This window comes from Microcaecilia unicolor, chromosome 1 (genome assembly GCF_901765095.1).
Source record: "Microcaecilia unicolor chromosome 1, aMicUni1.1, whole genome shotgun sequence".
Lineage (NCBI taxonomy): Eukaryota > Metazoa > Chordata > Amphibia > Gymnophiona > Siphonopidae > Microcaecilia > Microcaecilia unicolor.
Window position 1 is genome coordinate 494,150,843 of NC_044031.1, and position 16,752 is coordinate 494,167,594.

A 16,752-nucleotide genomic window follows, 5' to 3' on the forward strand; every position below is an offset into this window, starting at 1 on the left:
AGTAGTGGTGCTTAATAGATGAATTCAGTGGTGACCGCACCAGCTCAATATCACCACTAAACAGAATTTCTACCCCCACCTCTGCCGCTCACTTAAACCAGACCTTATTTTACAGATAATATCTGGTTGCTTAACAAGATAAATAACTTGATATTTGTCTATGTAACTGCTGAAGAAAAAAAATATATATATATATAAGAAAGTTTTGCACTTTCAACATGCTGGCAGACTTATAATTTGCTGTATATATATATAGGTCCATTAATATTTTGATTGCATGTTTATAATATTAAGTAAGAGTTTATTGCAGATTGTATTGTGAATTCAAATTTTTGATGTTGTATTTGCTTGTTATTGTATGTTTGACTAGGTCGTTATCATACTCCGTGGTGAGTGGGCTATCCCCCTAATTCTATAAATATCGCCAAAAATTGTGCATGCAATTTAATTAAATAATGAGCTAATTAACACGAGTAATTATCTTTTAAACAATTATTGCACTAATTAGATTTAATTTGAATTTACGCCTGTAAATTTAGGTGCAGAATCGTACCTACATTTTATACATGAGTAAAGAAAGGGGACGTGGAAATGAGAAAATCATGGGCAGAATGGGGGAGTTCCTAGCATTTATGCATGTTATTATAGAATAAGGGGGGGGGGATGTACCTAAGTCAGGACCCTGTTTACTAAGCTACGCTATAGGTGCGCTAGCATTTTTAACGTGTGCTAAAAATTAGCATGTGCTAATGCTAAAGACACCCATATAGATGTCTCCAAGTTTAGCGCATGCACTAAAAATGCTATTGCACCTTAATAAACAGCAGGGGCGTAACCAGACTTTGGCGGGAGGAGGGCACATTTTAGCCCCCCCCCCCCGGCGCAGCTGACCCCCCCGCCATTGCTGAACCCCCTGCCATTGCTAAACCCCCCACCAACTTTGACCCCCCCCACCATTGCCGACCCTCCCCTGCCGACGACCCGATGACCCCCCTCCTGCCACTGCCTACCTTTGCTGGCGGGGGACCCCAACCCCCACCAGCCGAGGTCCTCTTCTTCCCAATCCCCCACAAGGCAGGACGTCAGACTGACAGAAACAGAACAAAGGCTTCGTTCTGTTTCTGTGAATCTGACGTCCTGCACGTACAACGTGCAGGACGTCAGACTAGAACAAAGCCTTGCACGGGATTGAGAAGAAGAGGACTTCGGCTTGGCTGGCAGGGGTTGGGGTTCCCCGCCAGCAAAGGTAGGCGGCGGCAGGAGGGGGGTCGTCGGGTCATCGGCAGGGGGGTCCAGGGGCAAATCTACGGGGGCCCAGGCCCCCATGGCCCCATACTGGCTATGTCCCTGGTAAACAGGGCCCTCAGGTGCATACATTTCTACCACATTTCAGTTGGTGCAAATGGCCATACCTAAAGTTAGATGCAATTCCCGGGCGTAAGTGCTATTCTATAAACCAGGCCTAACTTTAAGTGCAGCTTATAGAATAGCACTTTTTTCTGCATCCTATATATAAATCACCCTTTTATGTTCTTGGAAAGGCAGAGGATATTAAAATTAAATTAAATACCGTTTTGCTACCCTGTTTGTCACACAGGATGAACTGGAAGGCTTAGGATCTATCTACAAAGTGCAGGTATCTGCTGTCAGCGCTCAGCTGAAGGAACCATGGCATTTGGATTCATTGCATATGAAGCACTCAGGCACTAGCCAGGAAATGTGGCTTACCTTTGACTGTTGGTTTAAACCTAATGAAGAAAAGTGTCTGGAACTTCCTGCTTTCTGTGCAGGCAAAGATCCTCTCCCTGGTAACTTAAGTTCCTTCTTTGTTCAGCTATAATGTACTGGGCTAAATGTTTAAAACCTTTGGCTTCATTTACATACTTACATAAGGAGCTATCAATCATTTTAAAGAGTGTTAAAAAATCTTTTAAAAGTTTAGATGTCAGTAAATCAAAATCAATCATAGCAATCCAAATGTTCTTATACGCATACTTAATCACAATCACCCATGCGAGTAATGGTAATTTTTCACCATTTTAACTACAGTGAAACCTCAGTTTTCGTTGACTTCGGTTATTGTCGGTTTCTATTTTCGTTGGTTTTTTTCAGTGAAACATTTGTCTCGGATTTCGTTGGTTGCCTCGGTTTTTGCTGCTAATTTTGCAAAAACAAAGGGCAACCCATGCGTTCTCCTGTTCATTGGATTTACATTGATTCATATGGAAATAATTGCCTTGGTTTTCGTCTGTTTCGGTTTTCGTTGATTGTTTTCGGATGGATTATCAACGAAAACCGAGGTATCACTGTATTTGTAATTGACCATCAGAAGAGACATATTACAACTGCTAATGCATTCATGCACATAAAGTCGCTATATTCTTCATTAGTCACTTTTTGTATTTACTTCTTTAAGTGTCTTTTTACTAAGGTGCGCCGAAAAGTGGTCTGCGTTGGTGTAGAGGTGTGTATTGGACACACGCGGGTTCATTTTTCAGCACATCTGCAAAAAAGGCTTTTTGGGGGGGGGGGGGGAGCAAAAATGGATGTGCAGCAAAATGACAATTGGTTATAACCACATATCACCCTCAAGTATTGCTGACAGTATTCAACTTACCAGTCAAGATGTCTTCCCCTCCACCCTGATCTATATAGCACCCTCACTCGCAGCACATGACAATAAAGTGATCTACAACATTGGAGCTGCTGAAGCTTCACTTGTCTTTTGCCATTTGAGGGGCACAGACCGTAGAAGTCTGTCCAGCATTGGCCTCAGTTCTCACTTCTCTTTCCCAAGATAACATCTCATCAGCCATGCTGTGTTTCTATCCTCTTTCTATTTGGGCATTCCCTGTGTCTGTCCCACACATTTTTGAATTTGCTCACCATTTTTGACACTAACACCTATCCTTGAAGGGTGTTCCATGTATCTTCTACCCTTTCTGTGAAAAAGTATTTCCTGATGTTACCCCTAAGTTTAAACTTGTATAACACTGCGTAACCCTGTCAGCGCTATAGAAATGCTAAGTAGTAGTAGTAGTAGTACTAAGTTTACCTCCCTGCAACCTCCATTCATGTCCTCTAGTTCTACTGCCTGTACATCTCTGGAAGAGGTTTGTTTGAATATTAATATGCTTCAGGTACTTAAATGTCTGGATCATATCACCTCTCTCTCTCCTTTCCTCAAGCGTATTCATATTCAACTCCTCCAGCCGCTTCTCATATGTCTTATGTCACAAACCCTGTACATTTGTGTTGCCTTCCTCTGAACCACCTCATCTTTTTATGTCCTTGAAGAGCTACAGCCTCGAAAACTGGACAAAATACTCCAAGTGGGGCCTCATCAATGACTTTCTTCTGCTGGTTATGCCTCTCTCAGAATGCAGCCTAGCATTTTTCAGGCAACAACCATCACCTTATCATATTGTTTTGCTGCCTTGAGATCCTCAGACACTATCACGCTAGGGTCTCTCTCCTGATCCATGCAAGTCAGTCTCTCACTCCCTAGCACATAGTGCTCTTTTGGATTTCTGCACCCCCAAGTGCATCACTTTGCACTTCTTCGCATTATATTATAACTGCCAAACATTTGACCATTTTTCTCATGTTGTCCACTCCCTCCAGATAGACCACTCTGTTGCAAATATCGGTGTCATCTGCAAAAAGGCAAACTTTTCCTTCTAACCCTTCAGTAATGTAATTCAAAAATATGTTGACTAGAATTGGCCCAAGTACCAGTCTCTGCGGCACTCCAGTACTTACATTTCTATCCTCTTGAGTAAACTGCATTTTCCACCACCCTCTGCCATCTGCCAGTCAACTAACTCCCAATACAGTTCACCACCTTATGCTCTAACTTTAGCCTGCTGAGTTTATGTATGACCCTCCTATGAGGCTGATAAATAATGTGTAACCTATTGTGAACTGTGTCTGTTTCCACATGTGTTACAACTTACACAGCCAGAGTAGCACCATTTAGTTATTAATAAGACAGTAGACAATGTTGTAAAAACATCACACATAAATGTAGCCAAGCCAGTATAGCACTGTTTATTAATTAATAATACAGTAGTGACAGAAGCACACCAGTGAAAGGACATCGGAGTGCCAGTCATTGCATGCATGTAAATGGGAACAGTCAAGTATGTGCATGTAAACAGAGCATGTGCTTACAGCTGCTGTGCTTAACCAGAGTGATTGCGTACTAAAATATTTGAAGTGGGACTGGCACTCTGTAGTGCAGATCAAAAGAATATGCACTTAACTGATGTGCACATAAATGGAGTGGACTGTAATTAGAAACCGTGTAAGTTAAATGTTTCAAATTATGGGGCCCTTTTACCAAACAGCAGGAAAAAGTGGCTTTAGCACGCCCTTATGTAGGTCATTCCTGCACGCTAAGGCTATTTTTACCACTGGGGTAAAATTTATTTATTTATTTATTAGGATTTATTTACCACCTTTTTGAAGGAATTCACTCAAGGTGGTGTACAGTAAGAATAGATCAAACATGAGCAATAGGCAATTATAGCAGTAAAAATATTCAAGTAACAATACAAAGTATGGTATGGTATACTGCTTGCAATGACTACACAATACGTAATAGAACATTATAATTTGTAGTAAAGGGTAAGGTAAAGTTGTAACATATGGATAAGTAAGAAAGTAGGAAGAATTAGAAAGTAAGGTGACTGATTTGAAAAAAGTTGCACATGAGGTTAGAGAGATGGTTAAATATCATCTCAGCTAGGGTAGGAGTGGATAAACATGTTCTCCTGCAGTATGTGCAGCCCGAGTCAATCCTTGTGTGTGTGAGTGAGACTAACAAGTTAGTTACTTCTTCCATTAAAGCCTTGGTTGAAGAGCCAAGCTTTCACCTGCTTCCTGAAGTAGAGATAGTCTTGTGTTAAGCCTAGCCTTTCAGGCAATGCATTCCAGAGTGTGGGGGCTACTCCGGAGAAGGCTCGCTTGCGGGTATCACATCGTGTAATGTCTTTTGGAGAGGTTGTAGTTAGTGAAAGTCCTTGGGAGGACATTAATGTCCTTGGCGGTGTATGGGGGGATCATCCTATTCTTCAGATACTCGGAGCCATTTTCTTTCAGGGCCTTGAAAATGGCTGATTTTTCTCTTTTTTTTGTATTAATGTCCACGCGCTAATTTTCCTATTAGTGCGTGGTTTTTAGCAGGTGACCACCTACTGCCACCTATTTTGTAAGTGGTAGGGACTCATGTGCTAAACCTGCACTAATCAGTTAATGCAGAACACACCCACTGTCCGCGTGCACATCCACAAATTACTGCAGGATGCCTCAGTGCACTCCGCATTAAGCCTTTTTTTTTTGCTATGCTAAGAACGTGTTAGTGATTATCGCAGATTTGTAAAGAGGCCCCTCTAAGTTCCCTATGTGACTGAATTATCTACAACCTGTCATATCCTGTGTCACACCCTGGAGAAAGATGAGCTCTTGGCCCGTCCCTGAGGAAAAGAGACAGGCAGCTGATGTAGCCCCTGGTCTTCACCTAACCAACCATCGTTCCCCAAGAGTTGAGCCCCCAGGTTCAGGCAGCTGGTTGGATTTCCAAAACAGTGGGCAAGCCGGAAGGTTACAGTGAATGGCGGGACGTGGAGCAACCAGACACCAGGAATGGGTCAGATCAGGTGGCAGGCAGAGGAAGTCAGATACCAGGCGTGGGTCAGGTCAGGCGGCAAGCAGAAGAAGTCAAATACGAGGCATGGGTCAGGTCAGGCAGCAGGCAGGAGAAGTCAGGTACCAGGTGTGGGTCAGAGGGAAAGAAGAACGAAAGTAGCAACTCACAGGAAACCAAGGTGTCCAGAGCCATTGCTGCAGCGCCGAATGAGATGCAGGTACCAGCTGAATAAGGAACGGTGTGTGATGTCAGCAGGGAACTCCCATGTGGCATCAGGATAAACAGTCCTTCCACTCGACTTGAGCTCTCCTCAAGGAGAAGCTGCGGTGGACCCGGATGCACGGCCCCGATGGGTGGTGCAAACCTCCCCCCCCCCCCCCGAGGAGGCAGAGGAGCAGAAACCATGGTGGACCCAGAAGTGCCAGCCCCCAATGCAGTGCAAAGTGCCCCCTGGGGAGACGGCAGAGCTGTCATGACAAAGTTGGTGTGCAATCCCAAGGTAGAGGAATGTGACATCCTGACTCTTCTAATCTGTGCAATAGTGGTTATGACCTCTATTTTACAAGCATCTCCACATGTAAATAGCTGTTTTCTATGTGTAGATCACATACATGTAGAGGTAGAAATTTAGGAAGCTGGAAGTGAAATAGGGAAATTAAAATGAAATATTCAAGATATAATAGTCCAGATATTATTCCAAAACGTTTGTATTTGCGTACATGCATATAACATATGAGTAAGCATACCTATTTGAGACTTACAGTTCCAATAAAGATTAGTGGGATTCAGACTAGCAATGTAAAGTTTCCTTGGAGTCCATACAGCTCTATGGTATAAGAAAAAACATTGATCGCATAAAACTAGGTGCAGAAAGTGGTTGGAAGATTGAAGACCATTGTGAGTTAAGTAAATCGCCAGGTAATTGAAAATTAGAATCTGATGCCTTTGCTGTACCGATCGAACTACCAGAATTTCAAGTTGCATTATTTGCAACTATTTATTTATTTATTTTGTTGGACAATTACTTACAATGCTTGCATACTATTCCATCAACAACTTAATTTCCTTTGATGCGGACATACTTGAAGTCTTCATAGAAGTTATTTGAATGCCTCTGAATACATCTTGTTAGCAATTTTATTTAATCTGTTTTATAACTATTGTTCATGTTATTGTTGTTTTTCACAATTATTTCTGTGCATATCATAAAATGATAAAATTTCATGTTAAAAAAAAAAAAAGAAATTCAGAAAGCTGCTGTTTACTTGTGGAGATACACACCATGTAGAGATTTCAAGGGGGGGTGTGGTGAGTCATCAGAGCCTTTTTAAAAACAGTGCAGGAGCTGAACATGTCCGGACCTGGATAGCTCAATTCTGATCTCTGTGTTCCATGTGAAATGGACCTTTGCATGTGATTATATAATGAGAACCTCTAAGAGTAATTAGAATATAACAGGGGTAGGCAACTCCGGTCCTCGAGAGCCGCAGGCAGGTCAGGTTTGCCTGCGGCTCTCGAGGACCGGAGTTGCCTACCCCTGGGATATAACATAGAAAAGGTTCAGTCCTTGGTTTTGACTTTATTATCATCATGTTGGTTTGTTCTGTCAATAACACTTATTGGTAGAATTGGTAGAATGTATGAACAGAGGCGCCTATATTTAGGTCCTAGGGGTGGTGCTTCTTTGAAGCTAATTCTATAACGGAAAATAGGCACCTCCATTCCTTTATATTAGGCATATATTAGGCATATATATTAGGCATCAGCTGGTGTAAGAACTTGCATCTATATTTGGGAACAACATGCATAACTTACAACATGCTCTAAGTCACATGTGTAAGTGAGCCCTGTCCATCTGCAAACTACCCACTAATGAAGAAATGTGTGTAGATATAGAATTATATGTAGCTTATGTGTGTATATATGCAGGGAAATGACTAGAATAGCAGCATTGAGCCACTACCCCCGGGTATGCAAGCAGTGGGGTGTTAAAACTATCTATAATAATGACACTTTATTTTCTTAGTTGTAGAATACACAGTTCGTGTCTACACTGGAGACAGAAAGAATGCTGATGCGACTGGAGATGCTTACATTTTTATTCATGGAGAAAGAGGCAATTCTGGGAAAAGGTGGTTGAATAATTCAGACACGGGTCCAGTTACTTTTACTAGAGGACAGGTAATATGACTTACAGTATGATTGTTCAGTCTCGTTAAGAATGCCTTGTTCCTCTGAGAATTAATCGAGTCATTTATTTCTTTTATTTATTTATTTGCTGCATTTGTATCCCACATTTCCCCACCTATTTGCAGGCTCAACGTGGCTTACATTGTTCCGTCATGGAGATCACCATTCCAGAGTGAGAGATACAAGTGGTATTACATAAAGATCATGAGTGACGTGGAGGGGCATAATCGAACGTCGCCGGCGAAATAGATCACCGGTGATGTATTTTGGCGGCGTTGCAACAGCTGGCCGGAACCGTATTATCGAAAAAGATGGCTGGCCATCTTTTTTTCGATAATACGGTTTAGCCCGGCCAAATGCCAGAGTTCGCCAGGTTTGAGATCGCCGTTTTTGTTTTTCAGCTATAATGGAAAAAAATGCCGGCCATCTCAAACCCGGCGAAATCCAAGGCATTTGGTCATGGAAGGAGCCAGAATTTGTAGTGCACTGGTCCCCCTCACATGACAGGACACCAACCGGGCACCCTAGGGGACATTTCTAAAAATATTTAAAAAATACCAAAAAAAGCTCCCAGGTGCATAGCTTCCTTACCTTGTGTGCTGAGCCCCCAAATCCCCCCCTAAACCCACTCCCCACAACTCTACACCATTACCATAGGGGGGCACCTACATGTGGGTAGAGTGGGTTTTCGGGGGGTTTGGAGGGCTTAACATTTACCACCACAAGTGTAACAGGTAGGGGGGGATGGACCTTGGTCTGCCTGCCTGAAGTGCACTGCACCCATTAAAAACTGCTCCAGGGACCTGCATACTGCTGTCAGGGAGCTGGGTATGACATTTGAGGCTGGCATACAGGCTGGTAAAAAAAGGTTTTGATTTGTATTTTTTTAGTGTGGGAGGGGGTTGGTGACCACTGGGTGAGTACAGGGAGGTCAACCCCCATTCCCTCTGGTGGTTATCTTGTCAGTTGGGGCACCTTTTTGAGGCTTGGTAGTGAAAATAAAAGGACCAAGTAAACCCGGCGAAATACTGCTTAATGCCGCTTTTGATTTTCCATTATCCGCGAAAGCCAGCCATCTGGTAGCCATGACCATGCCCGCCCATGTCCCGCCTTTGCTAGGCCACCGACACGCCACTGACATGCCCCCTTGAACTTTCGCCGGCGAGGCGACGGGAAAGCGGCGATGCTGTCAAAAAAGCCGCTTTCGATTATACCGATTTCGCCGCTTTTGAGAGATCGCCGATTTATGTCGGGAAATAGCAAGCGATCACTTTCGAAAATAAGCCTGATAGTAGATTAAGCAATCACATTCAGAATAAGAGATAAAGTGGTATTGCGTTAAAGTTCATATGATGGATCGTTGCGGTATGCCTTGTTGAAGAGGCAAGTCTTCAGTGATTTCCGAAAGTTGGTTAGGTCGCACATTTTTTTTACGTCAAGTGGTAATGCATTCCATAGCTGCGTGCTTATGTAGGAAAAGCTGGATGCATGTGTTAATTTGTATTTTAGTCCTTTGCAGCTGGGGAAATGGAGATTCAGGAATGTGCGTGCTGATCTTTTAGTGTTCCTGGGTGGTAAGTCCATGTCATAAACAAGAAAGTGTACGACATAAAACCACGTTTCTCTTTGTAAGATTTATGTGCACACATTAAATATTTTAGAAGTGAGTATGGGTGGGATGCATGGCTGAAAATTGGATTGGAGATGGGGTTGTGGACAGGTGGAGCTGGAGAAGAAAGTGTCTTCAAATATATAGTCGGTATCTATGTGTGCATGATCTTGAGTAAGGGTTTAAGTGTTACTGAATGAGTAGATTTGGGTAGGAATGATTGCAAAGGTAGTGAATGGTTGAGTGTGGTATGTTTGATGGGCTAGAGTGTAAATTTTAAGGGGCTTTAACGTTAATTCAGAACTTTTAGTACAAGAGCAGTGCTGGGCAGACTTCTACGATCTGTGCCCTGAAAATGGCAAGGACAAATCAAACTCAGGTATACACATAAATCACCGCATACCATGTAAAATGAGTTTATCTTGTTGGGCAGACTGGATGGACTGTACAGGTCTTTATCTGCCGTCATTTACTATGTTACTATATTTGAATAGCTGGGGAGGGGATTCATATGTGTGTGTGCAACTGGGTATGATGTTTTTGAATGGGAGGAACCTTTCCACAGATCTTTATTTGGATCTTTTAACTTCCACTCCTTTCACCTCACTGATGCTGGGCACCAATGATCCCCACTCTATAACTGAATCTCCGCAGGTCCATACAGAAGTGGACCAATATTTTTCCAGCCCACTCCAAGAAACGATGGGGAGTATGCATCAGCCCATGCCCCATTCTCTACTATTCTAGCAAAACCTTTGTTTCCAAACTAAGCAGGTGGGGCATAGATTCAGGGAAAGAACGAAAGTGATTTGGAAGGTTAGATGAAGTTAGATGAAGACATTGCATAGGGTTTAGTGGAGGAGAAAGGTTGAGGGTCAGGGGCTTCAGGGGGTTGAAGGGTAAGATTAGAGATGAGAAGAAAGAAAGCTCAGAATGTAGGATGGGGTGACTTTGCTGTACAAAGAGAAGGAGGTGAGGTAGCAGCTCTCACTAGTTCATGTAACTCCCTTTCTAAACCGTGTCCTCTTAGGCTGGCAGCAGGAATGACCAGGGCACAAAATAGCTAACCAAGACCACAGTGGAGAGCCTGTACACCATGGAGTGGTGTACAGGCAGTTAACATAGGGAATAGGGTCATGAAGTGAGAAGAGCAAGAGAAGGACAGAGCTTATTCAAAGATACTGAGAGAAGAGATGCTGGAAGCAAAATGAAGCAGCAAAATATTTATTTATTTATTTGTTTATTTGTTATATTTGTACCCCACATTTTCCCACCTATTTGCAGGCTCAATATGGCTTACGTGGTACCTTAAAGACGTTCGCCAGTCAGTTGATAACAAATACAAGGTTGTATTGTGCTCGAATGAGGTAGATGTGTGTCAGGCACCGTGAAGGTCAAAGGAAATGAAGATTGAATATTGTCCTGTACGATCATTAGTTGTGCTGTGTTGCTGGGTGTGAGGATTTAAGTTGGATCAGTGGGGTAAGCCTTTTTGAAGAGGTTGGTTTTTAGTGATTTTCTGACGTTTAGATGGTCATGGATTGTTTTTACAGCTTTTTGGAGTCCATTCCATCATTGTGTGCTTACATAGGAGAAGCTGGATGCGTAAGTTGTATTTAAGTCCTTTGCAATTTGGGTAATGTAAGGTTAGGTATGATCGTGATGATCCGATTCTGTTTCTGGTTGGTAGATCTATGTTTGCATATTTGCATCTGCCATTTTCAGGGCACAGACCGTAGAAGACTGCCCAGCACTAGCCCCACCTCCCAACCACTAGCCCCGCCTCCCACCACCAGCTCTGCCACCCAATCTCCACTAAGCTTCTGAGGATCCATTCCTTCTGAACAGGATTCCTTTATGTTTATCCCACGCATTTTTGAACTCCGTTACCTTTTTCATCTCCACCACCTCCCGCGGGAGGGCATTCCAAGTATCCACCACTCTCTCCGTGAAAAAATACTTCCTGACATTTTTCTTGAGTCTGCCCCCCTTCAATCTCATTTCATGTCCTCTAGTTCTACCGCCTTCCCATCTACGGAAAAGGTTCATTTGCTGATTAGTACCTTTCAAATATTTGAATGTCTGTATCATATCACCCCTGAACTTCTCTTTCCTCCAGGGTATACGGCGATGCAGCTGCACTAACTGATTAAACCTGGGCATATCTATTCTCCACCCCCCAAACACGCCTCCAGTGCTAAAAAAATATTTTTTATTTTTTAGAGTGTGGGTAGTGCGCAGAATGCAAAACTATCGTGGGATGCCTGAGTGTGCACTGTGGTAGTGAATTTTAACCTGCAGTAAGAATTATTAAGTTTGGATAAGTTTAAAAATTGTGACATCCCAGAAATGACTGTTGAACTCTTTTTTTAAAATCCACAATGAGCCAAATATTTGATAATCACAATATAAAAGTATCTAGATTAGGATTAGGATTCTTGGGATTTCCAATTAGTTTTTCACCACACATTTCTGTTTGTATTTTATGGTGAGGTATTTTGCTGACATGTAGTTTCTGCAGAGAAATTGTGTTCTATTTTCCAAATAAGAGTAACATGGTAACATAGTAGATGACGGCAGAAAGACCTGCACGGTCCACCCAGTCTGCCCAACAAGATAAACTCACATGTGCCATTTTTTGTTTATACCTTACCTTGATTTGTACCTGTCTTTTTCAGGGCACAGACCATATAAGTCTGCCCAGCACTATCCCCGCCTCCCAACCACCAGCCCAGCCTCCCACCACCAGCTCTGGCACAGACCGTATAAGTCTGCCCAGCACTATCCCCACCTCCCAACCACCAGCCCTGCCTCCCACCACCGGCTAAGATTCTGGGGCAGCAAACTGAAGAGTAGCAAATCTCCTGGACCAGATAGTATTCATCCTAGAGTACTGATAGAACTAAAAAATGAGCTTGCGGAGCTACTGTTAGTGATATGCAATTTATCCTTAAAATCGAGTGTGGTACCGGAAGATTGGAAGGTGGCCAATCTAACACCCATTTTAAAAAAGGTTCCAGGGGAGATCCTCCTACTACTACTACTATTTAGCATTTTTATAGACCGGTGAGTCTGACGTCGGTGCCAGCCAAAATGGTAGAGGCTATTATCAAAAACAAAATTACAGAGCAAGGACATGGATTACTGAGACCAAGTCAGCACGGCTTTTGTGTGGGGAAATCTTGCCTGACCAATTTACTTCAATTCCTTCAAGGAGTAAACAAACATGTGGACAAAGGGGAGCCAGTTGATATTGTGTATCTGGATTTTCAAAAGGCGTTTGACAAGGTACCTCATGAAAGGCTACAGAGGAAATTGGAGGGTCATGGGATAGGAGGAAATGTCCTATTGTGGATTAAAAACTGGTTGAAGGATAGGAAACAGAGAGTGGGGTTAAATTGGCAGTATTCACAATGGAGAAGGGTAGTTAGTGGGGTTCCTCAGGGGTCCGTGTTAGGACCACTGCTTTTTAATATATTTATAAATGATTTAGAAATGGGAGTAACTAGCGATGTAGTTAAATTTGCTGATGACACAAAGTTATTCAAAGCCGTTAACTCACGACAGGATTGTGAAAAATTACAGAAGGACCTTACGAGACTGAGAGACTGGGCGGCTAAATGGCAGGTGACATTTAATGTGAGCAAGGGCAAAGTGATGCATGTGGGAAAAAAGAACCCGAATTATAGCTACATCATGCAAGGTTCCACATTAGGAGTTACAGACCAAGAAAGGGATCTGGGTGTCGTCGTCGATAATACACTGAAACCTTCTGCTCAGTGTGCTGCTGTGGCTCGGAAAGTGAATAGAATGTTGGGTATTATTAGGAAAACAGGTGTGAGGATGTTATAATGTTGCTGTATCGTTCCATGGTGCGACCGCACCTTCAGTATTGTGTTCAATTCTGGTCGCCGCATCTCAAGAAAGATATAGTGGAATTGGAAAAGGTGCAGCGAAGGGCAACTAAAATGATAACGGGGATGGGACGACTTCCCTATGAAGAAAGACTAAGGAGGCTAGGGCTTTTCAGCTTGGAGAAGAGATGGCTGAGGGGAGACATGATACAGGTATATAAAATAATGAATGGAGTGGAACAGGTGGATGTGAAGCGTCTGTTCACGCTTTCCAAAAATACTAGGACTAGGGGGCATGCGATGAAACTACAATGTAGTAAATTTAAAACAAATCGGAGAAAATGTTTCTTCACCCAACGCATCTGGAATTCGTTGCCGGAGAACGTGGTCACGGTGGTTAGCTTGGCAGAGTTTAAAAAGGGACTAAATGGACTTGGGAAAAATCCACAATTCCAGGAATAACATGTATAGAATATTTGTACGTTTGGGAAGCTTGCCAGGTGCCCTTGACCTGGATAGGCCGCTGTCGTGGACAGGATGCTGGGCTCGATGGACCCTTGGTCTTTTTCCAGTGTGGCATTACTTATGTACTTATATATATATATTTAATTTATTTATTTATAATTTCAACATTAAATTACAAGCATTAAATCTTGTTACAAAAAAACAGAGCGCATACGATAAACATTAGGAAATAAGTAAGTTAACCTCTCTTAAAATTTAAGAGAAGGCTAAAGAAAATATAACTCATTCTTAGACCACCTAATCAGACTAGTAGGGGGCGTTAAGTATCACTGGTGGAATAAAAATAAGAAGAAAAACATCTTAACATAGAAGGCCTGGTTAACTTCACGTAAATTATATCTCAATCCAGATTTTCTTAATATTTAGGGACTATCTGGTCACTTTTTTCATTTCTAGGAAAACTTTCAGCTGCTCTGGTTCAAAAAAGACATATTTTTTATCTAGGTAATTTACCAAACATTTACAAGTATAAGACAGAATAAATCTTGCCCCCAACAATCGTGTCTCTTCTCTAAGAGCCAGGAAAGCTTTTCTTCTATCCTGTGTGGTTTTCACCACATCTGGGTAGATCCATATTCTATCTCCAAGAAAAGGTTTTGTGGAATTTTTAAAGAACATTTTCAAAATGGAGTTTTGATCTTGTTCAAAGACCAACAAAACAAGTAATTTTTTCCTTTCAGAAATCTCATTAGCAGATTGTTCTAGAAGAGCAGTTAAATTTTGTAATCCCTGTACTTCCTTTAATTTCTCCCCATGTTTTAAATCAGGTAAATAATATATTTTGTTGACTGGGGGAATTAAATCTGGGGAGTATTGAAGGTTTTCAGTCAAATATTTTTTAAACATAGCCATCGCATTCATTTCTGAAGAAGTTGGAAAATTCAGCAACCTTAGATTCAAACGCCTGTTGTAGTTTTGAAACTGCTCTATCTTTCGATGTATCATCAATTTATCTTTTACTAGCAAGTTCGTTTTTACTTTTAGAGTAGAAAGATCTTGTTGAACAGCACCATTAGTTTTTTCAGATTCTTTTTTAAAAGTCTCTAATGCGGATGTTAAAGAGTCCAATTTACTCACGATTGGAGCAACTGTAGCAGTCAGCGTCTGTATCGCTTTCCAGAGGGAATCTACTGCCTCAGGAACTTTTAGTTCAACTTTGTTTAATTCTCCCAGCGTCTCAGCTTGGGTTCTGGTAACAAGACCTCCTATTGTGCCATCTTCGGACGTCTCCAGGAAGTCTAGCCCTCTTCTGAGACCTGCTGGGCAAGGCGGGGGATTAACCTCCGGTGAGGATAATGATGTTTCTATTCCCTGTGAGAAAGATGATCCACCAACGTCTCCCACTGCGGGAATTTGACTCAAACCGGTCTGTCATAGAGTACTAGTGGTATATCTGTCGAGCGTCGTCTGAAGTAGAGCAGTTTCCGAGTTTCTCACCGGTAAACCCTTGACTACTCCTTTCCGCTTGGTATGCGGCATATTTAGAGAGGAAAAAACAGCTTCTTTACTCCATCGGAGAAAATCTCAACCACCAGGGAAAGATTCAGAGATGCTACAGAGCGTCCACCAGTCAGTCCGCCATCTTGGCACGCCCCACAAGGGTTTTCAGCCTGCAACTGCTTCTCTCCATGTACTTATATAACCAATCAGTAAAAGTAATTATATGGCACAAATGCGCCTACAGGATGAATTTCTTCTGGAGATTTCTTTCTTTTTTTTGTTACATTTGTACCCCGCGCTTTCCCACTCATGGCAGGCTCAATGCAGCTTACATGGGGCAATGGAGGGTTAAGTGACTTGCCCAGAGTTACAAGGAGCTGCCTGTGCCTGAAGTGGGAATTGAACTCAGTTCCTCAGTTCCCCAGGACCAAAGTCCACCACCCTAACCACTAGACCACTCCCCTCCACTCCACTTCCTACAGTGTCATAAAAAACAATTAAAATATGGGTTTTTTAACCATATCAATTGATATTTTTGAGAGTCAAGGAGACCCGAGGAATAAACCTAGCTCATAGTTTTATGGAGGTTTATACTTAAGGAACAGGATAAACTACATAAATGATTTAAACTACTACAAAGTTTTACCACATAGAGAAAATGACGGCAGATGAAGGCCATATAGCTATCCAGTCTGTCCATCTATCATCATCCTATCTTTCTCTCCCTAAGAGATCCTAGTGCCTGTCCCATGCTTTCTTGAATTCAGAGGCAGACTTGTCTCCACCACATCCATTAGGACTTGTGTTCCACACATTCACCAGTCTTTCTGTAAAGTAGTATTTTCCTAGATTACTCCTGAATCTAATCCCCTTTTACCTACATCTGATACCCTCTCATTCCAGACCTTCCTTTTAATTGTAAGAGAAATACTTAAATACTTTCATAGCGTGTACAAAAGGTATCTATCATACCTCCCCTCTCCAGCCTTTCTTCCAAACTACATAAATTGAGATTTTTAAGTAAGTCCCCAAACACTTTATAACAAAAACCATTGACAATTTTAATACCCACCTTCTGGACAGACTCAATCCTGTTTTTATCTTTATGAAGATGCAATTTCCAGAATTGTCATAGTAATCTAAATGGGGCCTCTGAGCCCTATATGGAGGTACTATATGGAGCCCTGAGCCCTATATGGAGGTACTATATGGAGGTGTGTTGGTGTGTTCTAGAGACTGGTATATTATCTGGAATTCTGCCTTTTCATATATCCGTGCCATGGGGATGTGGCTACTGGGAGGGTGTGGCTGCTGTGATGGCAGAGTGACATTCACCTCGCCCCTAAGGTTAGCCTTGTATTAGCATCAGCCCTTTTTTCCTGGGAAAAAAAAGTACTGTAATTTTGGCCTTTATGAATCATTATACAGCCAAAAATATTCTTCCAAAAAGATGGCATGATTTTTGGCATTTCAGGAGTGGCACC

The 16,752-nt window shown here is 42.2% G+C and overlaps 1 protein-coding gene across 1 annotated transcript in view; it reads left to right on the top strand.

The window, feature by feature from the left end:
* The window catches only part of LOC115477536 (lipoxygenase homology domain-containing protein 1-like), a 428,353-nt gene that overhangs the window by 238,897 nt on the left and 172,704 nt on the right, over positions 1-16,752 (top strand). Inside the window, exons 23-24 of the mRNA XM_030214471.1 lie at positions 1,598-1,808; positions 7,677-7,831. Coding sequence (XP_030070331.1) covers positions 1,598-1,808; positions 7,677-7,831 — 366 coding nt within the window. The remainder of the gene's footprint in view (positions 1-1,597; positions 1,809-7,676; positions 7,832-16,752) is intronic.